This window comes from Suncus etruscus, chromosome 11 (genome assembly GCF_024139225.1).
Source record: "Suncus etruscus isolate mSunEtr1 chromosome 11, mSunEtr1.pri.cur, whole genome shotgun sequence".
Taxonomy (NCBI): domain Eukaryota; kingdom Metazoa; phylum Chordata; class Mammalia; order Eulipotyphla; family Soricidae; genus Suncus; species Suncus etruscus.
Genome location: NC_064858.1, coordinates 23,762,648 through 23,776,028, shown reverse-complemented (window position 1 = coordinate 23,776,028; position 13,381 = coordinate 23,762,648). Strand labels below are relative to the sequence as shown.

The 13,381-nt window shown below is 41.9% G+C and overlaps 1 protein-coding gene across 5 annotated transcripts in view; it reads right to left on the bottom strand.

The window, feature by feature from the left end:
• BCAT1 (branched chain amino acid transaminase 1) overlaps positions 1 to 13,381 on the bottom strand; it is a 647,504-nt gene that overhangs the window by 33,815 nt on the left and 600,308 nt on the right. For all 5 annotated transcript variants that reach the window (XM_049783823.1, XM_049783821.1, XM_049783820.1 and 2 more), the window contains one exon: positions 5,626 to 5,826. In XM_049783823.1, the coding sequence (XP_049639780.1) occupies positions 5,626 to 5,826 (201 nt within the window). The remainder of the gene's footprint in view (positions 1 to 5,625; positions 5,827 to 13,381) is intronic.

Sequence of the window (13,381 nt, the reverse complement as noted above, 5' to 3'; positions counted from 1 at the left end):
GTATCTGTGAAGAAAAATAAACCCACTGTATATTAACAACCTTTAGTTATTCAAAACAACTAATCAAACAATTAGCACATTGTTCAAATAAAGTAATTTTTTAAAGGCCCATTCTTGACTGCTATCTACTGGGAAACCAGTTACCCTGGACTTAGGAGTGAGCCCAGCTACTAATTTACATTTCATGGGGGTTGTGACTTATGAAAGACCCCTTGCATGCCAACATTGCCTAGACAGAACACAAATCCCCCTATACCCAAAGCTCTGTCCTTTAACTTAATCCAGCATGTTTGACTCTGAAGAATAGAAAATGCCTGTTTCTACTCAGTTCTCAGAATCATAGATACCAAACACACACACACATATACAGATTCTGCTATGTCAGCTCATCAGCCAGTTTCATAGACTCATTTTCTCTCAAAAGAGATCTAAGCTATGCTATGAAAATGCATGGGTACACTGGCATCACAACTGCAAACTGTTGTGCTCTCAGGATGGAGCAGGCCAGTTTCCACCCTGAAAAAACCTTGATAGCTACACCCACACCTTACAATTGCTGCCATGCCAATGGCCCAACTTTACCACTTTACCAACTGATCTCTGCAGAAATACCTATCCAACAAAAACTCCAGGCTCTGCCAATTTGGGGGCTGTAAGCTCTGGCATCTTCTTGGAGTGAAATAAAGAAACTCCTCACCCCCCATTGATCAGTATTTCCAGCAGCCCTGGCAGCCAGAACCACAACCCACAGCTGCCATCATATCAACCACAGATCCTGGAATTTTTGAGCATGTGACATCTTTCAATACTGTTATTCCAGTAGGAACACACCAAATTAGAAGTCAAAGTAGCAAAGAACTCTCCTAAAGTCAACAGACAAATGAGTAACACAGAAAGATCAACTAGCAATGAACAGCTTGGTAAACCTTCAATAATGACTTAATGAATCCATAGATATAATAATTTTCACCAATTTTCTTTCACTGAAGTTTTGTTTAATAATTCTGTTACCATTTATTTTCAACAAGCAATAAAAAAGTAAATTATTTTGTGCCTGGGGCCGGGCGGTGGCGCTAAAGGTAAGGTGCCTGCCTTGCCAGCGCTAGCCTTGGACGGACCGCGGTTCGATCCCCCGGTGTCCCATATGGTCCCCCAAGCCAGGAGCAACTTCTGAGCGCATAGCCAGGAGTAACCCCTGAGCGTTACCGGGTGTGGCCCAAAAACCAAAAAAAAAAAAAAATTATTTTGTGCCTGACAAAGGAGCAGATTTGAAGGTGGATGGGAAACTGGGAACAAACTTGGTAGTAGGACATGGAATACCAGAAACAACTGCTTTATGAACAACTATGTAAAACACAGCATAATAAAATAACAACATTTTAATAAAGAATCATAGACACCAAGATAAAGTCTACAACATGGTAGTTGACCTATCATACAGCAGGGCTCTATCACCTTCCTTTCAAATAAAGTATCTGGGTAGCTTTCCTGATGAGGGTTAAGAAAAAAGATGATTATTTGAGGAATTTTTTAGGACATCTGATAGTTCAGAGGCTACATCCAGCCTGGTGATCTGTCAGTACATCCCACATACACAGAAAGAGCTCCAACCATTTGAATTATTTCTCCATTTCCCTGTGTCCCTCCAAAAAAAATCGTTCTTGGAGGCATGATCATAGCTATTCAGATTACCAGTTTCTTCCAGTGCAGCAGATGCTCCATATCATTCTACAGATAAATTGGAAGTAGAAGACAGCACTAGAATTTATCTGCAGTCAAGTTCCTCATCTCCCATGATGCCAGGTACTCTATAAAGTCAGGTTCCCTAACCTCCCATGATGCTGGATTCTTTGCAGGTTCTTACTTCACCTCCCATGATGCTGGGTTCTTTACAGGTTCAGTTCTCTCATCTGCCATGATGACTGGTTCTCTGTAAGTTCAGGTCTCCCTTACCTCCCATGCTCTGGAATTTTCTGCAGATTCCTCCCTCACCTCCCATGATGTCCCATGCTCCCCTGGCCTGCTAGACCTGAGAAGCCAAAGGGTCAATATGTAACCTGAGACCTTGTTCATTTCTCCACAATCACAGATGGTATTTTCCGGGAATTACCATTTGGATTCTCCTCTAGCTCTAGAACCCTGTTTGTTCATGTGCATCCTCTTTTGAGAATCTGGGAAAGCACTTGTGATGCAGAGAAAATGCTGTGTGAGTTCAGGACACAGGGATCCAAAGCAACAAAGTTTTATCCAGCTGTGCTCTAACAGGAGGCACACAGCCAGGAGGAGCCTGGTCACTAGAGGCCACCATGCTTCAAAGAGAGAAAAAGAGAGACAGTGATTGCAAAGAGCGTTGGCCTTTCAGTGTCCTGTTGGGGAGTCAGGACTCTGTAAAGCTCCCATTAACTCTACCACCATCTCTCAGAAGTCAGGAAAACCCCGTGTAAGAACAATTTTGCCCCTGGTCAAGTCCCAGAATCATGACAGATACATAAGATGGCTGATTGTTCAAAGCAACATGATACATGGACCAGGTCATTTTGGCTTACTCTGGCTTAATTTTGGTTTTGGCTTGGGGTGACATGCAACAGTAATCAGGGTCAATTTGCAGCTCTGTGCTCAGGTGTCATTGCTGTTGGTGCTCAGGAGATCATAAGGTGACAAGGATAAATCCAGGACTCCCATATGCAGAGTATGTGTTCAACCCAATAAGCTTTCTCCCCTAACTTATATGTAGATTATAAGCGGACTATTATCTATACCAAAATGTTAATTTTATTCAACAAAGAATAATAATAATCTAAGACTTTTGAAACTGTGAGGAGACTGAAATGATAAGAAGAAAGGCATCCTCCTGCATGCAAAGTACCCCAGTTGGTTCCCCAATATCACCTATGTTCCTCTGGAACACCACCAGGAGTGACCTCTGAGCAGAATAAGTCCTGAGCACCACTGGTGTGTCCCAAATTCCACCACCAAATAAAAATAAAAAACTATTTTGATCACCAAAATATAAATTGGCAATGAATCAAGCTAGCCTCTCAAACCATATAAATAAATTTCCAAGAGGCTCTCAGAGTGACTGTGGAAATATTTTTTCACTTCAATAATAATATGAACTCTAACTTTTTTGACTTCCCCTATGCCAATAGCTTTTATAGGGTGGTACTAGAAATCTCAGCAGCACCAGGACATGGAACATACTGAACTAAAAGCTGTGGATGAAACCAGGGGGGGACTAAGGCAGACTAAATTAGAAAAGCTGCCTCCATGGGGCCGGAGAGATAGCATGGAGGTAAGGCATTTGTCTTTCATGCAGAAGGATGGTGGTTCAAATCCCGGCATCCCATATGGTCCCCCATGCCTGCCAGGGGCAATTTCTGAGTATAGAGCCAGGAGTAACCCCTGAGCACTGCCGGGTGTGACCCAAAAATAAACCAAAAAAAAAAAAAAAAGAAAAGAAAAGAAAAGCTGCCTCCTTCATTCATATTCAGAAGTACCTTCCTTGCTTCTTTTGATCTTCTTTATGCCTGTGGAGGGGCCTGACATTCTGCCTTTTCTCCACAGGTACACCAGGAAGTGAGACTCAAGGAACTTTCCATAGTGGGTTGCTAGAACCATAGAGCTTGGATTTCTTTTTTTTTTTTTTTTTTTTTTTTTTTTTGGTTTTGGGGCCACACCCGGCAGTGCTCAGGGGTTACTCCTGGCTGTCTGCTCAGAAATAGCTCCTGGCAGGCACGGGGGACCATATGGGACACCAGGATTCGAACCAACAACCTTTGGTCCTGGATTGGTTGCTTGCAAGGCAAACGCCGCTGTGCTATCTCTCCAGGCCCAGGGCTTGGATTTCTAAGTTCAACATGTGCTGAATATATCTGGGCAGTGACTGAAATGTCAAGTTACTTAAATGCATAGTTTGGAGGAAATGAATTGGATAGGCCTTTTTTTTTTTTTTATTCTAATTGAGTGGCAAAGGGAGAAGGAATACTCAGCATGTGAACTCTGGCTTTTGGGGAGCTATTTTTGGGGCATCACTCACAGTGGAGCTCAAGGGCCTCAGCAGGGCTGAGAATCAAACCAGAGGCTTGATTTAATCCCATGCATTGAGATTTAATCTGGGTCAGTTGCATGCAAGGCAAGCACTCATTCCAGCCCTTACATTGAGATTTAAAGCTGATGGTCTGGACATATGAATAGATATGATTATAGGGATATGTTGTTTCCTCCAAAAATCTTGTGAGTCTCCTCACTACAAATGGCTTCTCTGATACAACAGTCAGAAATCAATACTAAGAGCTAATAGCCAGGCTGGTATTATGCACCCGGTAGGGCTCTGTAGGGTGAATAAATTTTATCCTCATAGCAACATAATGAGGTAGACATTACCACCACCTTGATTTATATAGGTAAAAATATGTCAGCCCATCTTGTTCCAACAAACCTTTCACGTCAGAGAACTTCCAATGGAGCAACAGAGATAGGCTCTGAGGTCAGGAAATGTGAATGCAGAACCTGAACACTCACACATAACTTTTCTCACTTGGAATCCTCAGTCGGGTACCGTGCCTAGCACAGTTACAGGAATAAGCTGAAGCCATTCTAGCATCATTGTCAGGAATGTAGACTTTTAGCATCTTTAAAGGCCCGCCTACAGAGTCACTATTTGTCTTCAGTGACTCAACATTCTGGAAAAGATATAGATTAAGCACTAAATAAAATGAGATGGAGAAATAAGTACTGTATATCTAATTGTGTATTATAAGAAGCATTTTCTGAAAAATATTAAATATTTTGCTTACAAGTTCCCTCCTGCCTGAAGAAGGAAATTTAGTCTCTTTAATTTATATCTGTTCATAAGTCAGCCATAAGCTTTAAATCTCAATGTAGGGGCTGGATAGAGCATTTGCCTTGCATGCACCTGACCTATGTTCAATCCCAGGCACTCTATATAATTTCCAGAGCCAATGAGATGTAATTCCTGAATACAAAGACAGGAGAAACCATGAGCACTATTGGGTGTAGTGCTAAAACAAAACAAGATCATTAAATCTTAATGTAGAGGCTAGAAAAAGAAAAGTACAGAAGTTAGACTTGCCTTACATGCAACTGACCTAGCTTGGATCCTCAGCACCACTTAAGAGTCCCCAGGCCTCTGCCAGGAGTGATCTCTGAACACAGAGCTAGGAGTAAGCCCTAGAACACAAATGGATTTGGTCCCAAAATTAAAACCATTATCATCTTTTCAAGGAAGCCTTTATATTTATGACCCCTGGCAAATTGCAGCCGACATGGGAAGAGCAAACACATAACACAGCAGCATTACCAGCTTTTTGGTGCTTATTTTCTTCCCACTGAACTTCCAATTTGCTCTAAATGATTTTATAAGAACCTTAGAGAAAATTCTAGATTATCTGAAAGATTAGTTCTCATGACTAATGTCCAAATCCAAAAGTGTAGAGAAGCTTGCAAGGTAACTTCCCAGAGAAAACAAGAAAAGTTCAGCAACTCCATGCAATATGGAAGGAGCAGTTTATGCAGCAGATGAAAAATAGAGCATTGAGTACCAGGCCCTTGGCATGAGCACTGAACACTGAACAACAAGCATGGCTATGGTTCACCATTCCTTACCTCTACTGCATAGTGCAATGCTGAAGAGCCAGGGTGGAGAGACAGGTTCTGAAGTGGCTTGATGTGAGGTTTCTCCCACCCAGTCTCCAAGGACCACTCCACTGTTAACATATGATCCGTGAAGACAGTTCCAAAAACTAGATTACTGGGGTCTGGCTTTGCCTTTAAGGTGGTAGCCGGGCTGATGATCAGATCTTTAGCCTGGGGAAGGAAAATCAGCAACATTAAAGGAGAGGAAAGGTCATCTCCTGACTAGATGGGAAGAAGGACACAAAAAACTAAAGCCACTGGCAATGGTGCTAAACAGATAGAATAGCTAGCAGATAGGGTGTTTATCTTGCATGCAACCAATCCAGGTTTAATCCCCAGTATCTCATATAATACTCTGATCCCACCAAAAATAATTCCTGAGTACAGAGGCAGGAGAAACCCCTGAATATCACCAGGTGTGACCCAAAACTAATAAAACAAAAAGAGCAAAATTACTTTTCCTTCCTATTCCTGGAACTTATTCATTTTATAATCGGAAATTTTCACTATTTCCCCCAAGCCCAGGGCCCAACTTTTGAAAATAAGCAACCAATTCAGAAAATTTAGCAGCTTTAAAAATACCAAACTAGTCACACATCTATATACAACCTGCCCCTCCATCTGTGACCCCTCAATGCCAGCTGCCTAATAACCAAATATTGATGATTTCTGGAAACAGAGACAAAATAACAAGTGGGATAAAATGATGCTAAAGAGATATGGCTCTTTCTTCATTCCCATAACCGTACTCCTACTGAGCACTCTAGAAAAGAAAAGAACATCTCCTATCAATGACAATATAACAGCCACACTTACAAAAGGCTTATTAGACTACAATGAACATCACTAAGAACTGAACCTCTCTTGGCAACAGTCATGCTCCAGCTCCCCAAAAGAATTCTTGGCGCAGACCTTCAAAGCTACTGGGTGTGCTGCAGAAGAAATGGGCAGAGGAAAGCAAATATTTTGTCTTGAAAAAGGAGAGAATGTGCATAGATAGAAATCTTCTGCTCTGTTGGAGGAGAGAGAACACAAAGGACTTCTTATCCACGGAAAGAGAAATAAGGACAGAAAACAGCCGTACCCAGTAGCATCTCGCCACCTCTCCATGGGACCAACTGTCCAAACACAGGAGCTGAAGAATCACAAACAAAACAGCTATTCATAGACTCACTGTGGAAACTGTGGGTAAATAAAATCACAGGAAGGAACTTCTTGTGACCAGGATAAAAAGAACTAACCAGGCACAGGTTTGGCCTGCTGATGATGACTATAAGGATGGCTGGCTCATTTCTCTCCTTTCAATTCTACACAAATCCTTACTGCTCCTCACCCAAATCAGATACACAGAACATCTTATTCCATCATCAGTTCTTATGATTTTGGTTATTCAACAAATTTATTTATATAAATCTGTCTTAAACTGTCTTCATTATTTCTTATTAATACTAATCAGTTTTATTTTAAAAATAACATTCAGGAGGGCCAGAGAGATAGCATAGAGGTAGAGCATTTGCCTTACATCCAGATGGACGGTGGTTCAAATCCCGGTATCCCATATGGTCCCCTGTGCCTACCAGGGGCAATTTCTGAGTGCAGAACCAGGAGTAACTCCTGAGTGCTGCTGGGTGTGACCCCAAAACAAAAATAAATAAATAAATAAATAAATAAATAAATAACATTCAGGGTTGAAAATGAATTTCCTAATAACCAGAAAGCCCAAATTACAAAGAAGCCTTGAACACTACACATGGCAGATTATGGTCATTTCCAGGATAGTCTGACTTCTGGAAAGTTAGTAAAATGCTAAACTGTGGGGAGAAGGAACTTCTTACTGCAACAGAGCACAAGTAAGTTGGCTTCTAACTCTTTACTAAGGAGTCACTGAGTGTGACCCAAAAATAAAACAAAAACTCTTCACTAACTATGAAAAAATAAATCCACTTAAAGGAAGACATTCCAGGGCTGGAGGGATTAAGGCACTTGCCTTTCATGTAACCAACCCAGGTTCAATGACCATGTGTGCTTCCCTAATCTTCATTAGGAGTGATCCTTGAGCACAGAGTCAGGGGTAAGCCCTGAGCACTACTACGTGGGATCCAACGTCCTTGGTCCCCCCCAAAAGTTCAAGCATTGAATCTAGTGTCAAGTCTATGCCCTAAGCCTCTACACTTACATATTTGCATCAGGAATTCTCAACCTAGACTCAAGGAGAGTGATTTATAAAACGCTAACTTTATAAACCCATTCCAGAACTACAATCTTAGTGAGAGCAGGCCCACAGTACGAAAACTGGCTTGCTTTTGAGCTACCTTAGTGATTCTAATGGGTTCTAGGAGGGCTGGGGCACAGCACTTGCATCCCTTCAAAGAGGGATCTTACACTAGCTGCCAAGTTGTTGCCAGTGTGTGCTATCCCCAAGGTGAAACATACACTCAGAAAATCCACATGATTTGGTTCCCAGTGCTCAGAAAAACTGAGAACCATGTCTAGATGTACTATCTCAATCATTTATAGATTCTTCCCAAAATCCCCTGAGTAGTTTGCAACCCTATGGTCTTGAGTTTCTCAATTTAGAACATGGGTTAAGGGGTCCAAACTGATAGTATAATGGGTAGGCCACTTGCCTTGCACACAGTAAAACCCCAGGTTTCATACCCAAATCCCACAAGTTCTGTGAGCACCGCAAGGAATAATTTCTGAGTGCAGGAGTCAGAAGTTAGTCCTGAGCATCACCTGGTATGGCTCAAAATAAATTAAAAATAAAAAACACAGGTTATTAATCAGAGCCCAGTCCTTCCTTCAATTAGTCATCCTACTTTCAACGTTTTTAAGCTGTGATCCTTTATTTATTTAGTAAGAGTAAAGTATATTCATTATTTTATTTTAAAATTCTAAAGCAGGGAAGAATAAAAAGTAAAAACATCACCATTATCTTAGTAAGCACTTCTTGGAAATGACAGCCACGGGGCCGGGCGGTGGAGCTAAAGGTAAGGTGCCTGCCTTGCCTGCGCTAGCCTTGGACGGACCGCGGTTCGATCCCCCGGTGTCCCATATGGTCCCCCAAGCCAGGAGCAACTTCTGAGTGCATAGCCAGGAGTAACCCCTGAGCATTACCGGGTGTGGCCCAAAAAATTAAAAAAAAAAAAAGAAATGACCAGCCACAAAGCGGTCATTGGTCCATCTTTCTATGTATTCATTATCTTTCAACATCATTTATCATTTTAACAACTTTGTTCTCACCTCACTTTTCCATACCAGCCACTGAACTGTCAAAAGCATTTTCCTTAACTAATTGTCCATTCCTTAATTTCAATACTATTAACTGCTATTCCCTACATACCAATATCCCAGCTGCACCTCTTCTCCTTATTCTGTCATAGACATAAACCAATGACAGCCTTGACCATGCCCTTCAAACAACAAGACTCATAAAAGCCTCAATGGCTCGGTGGCCGGATGAGAATAACATGGGAGGTAGGACATATGCCTTGCATGCAGAAGGACAGTGAAGTTTGGTTTGAATACCACAGCACTCCCATATGGTACACGCTGAGCCTGCCAGGAGCGATTTCTGAGTGTAGACTCAGGAGTAACCCCTGAGCACTGGAGGGTGTGACCCCAAAACCAAAAGATAAAAAAATAAAATAAATAAAAAAATTTTTTAAAAAGCTCAATGGCGACACATTTGAGCCCAAATATTCCAGTGCATTCAAAGATCCCAAATATGCACTCACTTACTTTCTCAAATCTACTTCTATTTGCTTTCAGTATAAATCTCTTACTTCTTATTTAGCAATGTATTCAGCTGCAAGTAAATTAATAAAAACAAACAGGAAATGGTTTTGTCACATAACAAGTAGAAAGTAGCTAGGTCTCTTTTGTACCATATCATCAAGGATTCTCCTGGCCCTCTTTTTGGTTCAAATGATGGGTATTCTAAAGGGTTTGAAGGAGCATATGGAGTAAGGTACTTGTCTTGCATGTAGACAATCCTAGCTCCATCCCTGGCATCACATACAGTCTAGAGCAGAGCCAAGAACCAGAAGTGACCCCAACTGCCCTCCACCACCACTAAAAAAAGGCTGTCTAGCTTCAACTTTAATGATCTACTTAAGGTCCAAAGAAAGGAGAGAAAGAGGAACAAGATCACTGTTTAGTTTAACCACAGAAGCTCAATCCCCCACCCACCCAAGAATTTCCCTTCTGCCTCATTAACTACAAATGTGCCCCCTGGGCATCTCCAGCTGCACAGGCCAAGTAGGCAAGTGCCATGGATCTTCGACGAATGTTACTTCATGATAAAGCTGATGAGGAGAGAACAATCCTGACTGCCATGGAATGAGATGATGCAATCCCAGGATCTGCTTTTATTCGAGGTGGTTTCCTTTAAAGGCAATATTTCCAAGAATCCATATCTGAGAAGAGATAAGGACTTATGATATGGCATCAGGGCAGGTGGAGTTCTGAAAACAAAACCAGGAGCAAAGGCTGAGCTGGGGCAGTCAGTGTGATCACTGACTGGCCTCTGAGCTCTCTATTAGCTTTGCCCAGGTGGCAAGACAGTAACATGGGAATGTAGAATCAACACTCAACTTTTCCTCCCTGCCCCATCTCCCATTTCTAACACTGGGCATGAAGGATTTGCCCCAAATCCCTTCTTTATTCCAAGAGTAAGCATGGCAACTAGCACCCCATCTGGTACAGGTGCATGGGAGGTGACCTCAGCTTTTCAACACCTGCCATTTTTTGCCCTTGATGCACATTGAACAGTCTGCAGACGGACTCTGTCTGCTCAGTTGAAAATGGAGTTATTTCTCTGCAATAGTTTCGCTTACAGCCCCATTCAGCACAGCAGTTATTCTCTCTTTGTCTCTCTCTTATCTATCTCACTTGTCAGTTAATTATGTTCTAAAACCTCTTAGTATCAATAGTCATGGCTTTAGATTTTCTCTCAACATATTAGACTGCTACAGTGTATAAAAACAACGGAACTTCCTGTGCTTCCTGAAAGACCTTTTATTGTTTTTACAAATCCTCTTAAGAAACATTTTTCAGTGTGACCATGACTCAGTATATAATTTTCACTTTTCTAAACTCTGGTCTGAACTAACATCCCTCTGGGACAAGTCTAATTGACTCACAGCCCACAGAGATCAGACTTGATCATAACAAAGCAGACCGAGCATAATATGTTCTGCTGTTCAACTTAGTCCATGATTTGGTGGTTTTAGAATTTCAAGAGCCAGAGGTGTCCTTCAGTTGAAAAAAATTCCTTCCGGGTCGGAGAGATAGCACAGTGGTAGGGTATTTACCTTGCACTCAGTCGATCCAGGCTGGACAGTAGTTCAATTCCAGGCATTCCATATGGTCCCCTGAGCCTGCCAGGAGCAATTTCTGAGCACAGAGCCAAGAGTAACCCATGAGCATTGTCGGTGACCCAAAACAAGAAAAGAAAAAATTCCTGCCATTCTAAAAACAAAGCTTTAAACTGAACTCCAGAAGAAGTACTCAAAGAATAGCAAATCTAAACAACCAGATAATACAGCTGAGTGAAGGTCAAAAGCAAACATTATTAGCTGAAGGCATGTGAATGGTTTTGAGTAGCTAGGAAATGCAGTGCTAAGGGGGGTAATGGCATAAAAGAAACAAATTGGAGGCTGGAGAAATAGTACAGGAGGGAAGGCAGTAGCCTTAATGCAGGGGTCTCAAACTCGCGGCCCAAGGGCCGCAAATGGCCCTCCGTACAACATTTTGTGGCCCTGCCCTAGAGGAATTTTTTTGTTTTGTTTTGTTTTAGTTGTTTGGGTCACACACACACACACACACCCAATGTTCAAGGCTTACTACTGACTTTGCACTCACGGATCACCCCGACTTTGCCTCCTGCGGCTCACAGGTAAATTGAGTTTGAGACCCCTGCCTTAATGGGTTATGGCATCCACAACCCTGGTTCGAATCCCTGGTACCCCACGTAGTCCCTTGAGCAACACCAGGAGGCTTTCCTGAGCAGTCAGAAATAGCCTCTGAATACCACTGCATCCCCAAACCAAATAATAAAATAAAATAAACATTCTTTATAGAAACTTCTTTTTAGGTTTGTGTCACACCGGGCAGTGCTCGATACTTGCTCTCAGCTTTGTACTCAAAAGATCACCCTCTGGCAGTGGTGGGGGACCATATGGGGTACAAGATAAATTGGAAATGTGCAAGGCAAGTGTCCTACCACTATATTATCACTCTGACTCAATAGTTTGTATCCTGTGTTCTGTAATAATTTATATTTTCTCCTTCATTTCTGGTCCACAAATTATTTGTGCAATGATGCCTTTGCATAATTGTCTTCTCTTCTGGATGTTCCATGTTTTCTGATTACTTTAAAGTCAGAGTATTCTATCTGATTTAAAGAAAAACCTGGAAGGTCACAATGGTAGGGCTGTGAAATAATGTGAAACATAATTTAAAAAAAAATAGATGATACTTTAAAAAAAAAGGCAGCCACTTGCCTTGAAGGGAAAAATACCTGGGGGTTTGTCTAAAGAGTGGGGCGCCTGAGAATCAGTATGCTTCATCAGCTGACCGCACTGCCCAAGAGCCCAGCAGGGGACCCTGCACTGCTCCTCATATTCAACACCACCAGGGGCTTCGAGCCAGAAAACCTGCTTTTCTTTTTTGTTGTGTTTTGGGGCCACACCCAGCAGCGCTCAGAGGTCAATCATGGCTCTGCACTCAGAAATCAAATCTGGCAGGCTCAGGGGACCATATGGGATGCTGAGGCTAGAACTCAGGTCCCTCCCAGGTTGGCCTCATGCAAGGCAAAAACACTTTCCAGCCTGAAATTCTTCTCAAGGATAGATAATGACCTCTAAGATTCAGCAGCCTCAGAATTCTGCAACTACCCTACTTGCAGAGCATTTTCCTCACTCTACCTGGAAAGTTGTAGAATCCATGTAAACGATCTTTCAGAGACACACTTTAAATGCACCAGGGAAGCAAGAGGAGAATGTTAGCTTTACAGCATCTATCTGTGAAAACCTGTAAAGTGGCCACAGCTGATCTCTATCAGGCAAAGAACACTGGAGTCTAAGAAATAGTCTAAGAATAAGGCATCAATGCTGAATGAGACCTAGCAGGTCTCTGTGTGCACAGTGACTGTCTCCCAGTGGCTCAGGGACAGTGTGGAAAATATCTGAGATCCCAAACACAATGTAAGAACAGAGACAGAAAACTATGTCCAGAGCAGAGGGTCCTACAAGTCCACTATTTTCTTGCCCAAAGAATCAACTTCCCCATGTCCCAGCACTCTGAACAGAACCAGTATTACACCTCAACACCAAAGCAAAGAATATCAGTATACATTCCACAGAAACATAATGTACTGAAACTAAATTAACACAGAAGAGATTCCCATTGTATAATCATTGGAAATCACTTGGGAAAAAAAAAACATTTGTCTATCTATAGGAGTAATAAGGCTTTGAGGGGGGTGTGATTTATCTATTGATCCCATGAGCAATTCACTCACTGTATAAGCAGATACTGAGACATAAGCAAGCAATACTCCCTTTCACTTTATTCTTTTAAAGACCAATATTTAAATATATTCACTGGAGCTGTGCCTTCTTCAGCTACAAGCAGAGCACATAGGTTTCAGTGGTTCCCTGAGAATCTCTCTTTATAGGACAAAAAAAAAAATTACAAATAAAATACGCAAATTTAGGCCTGT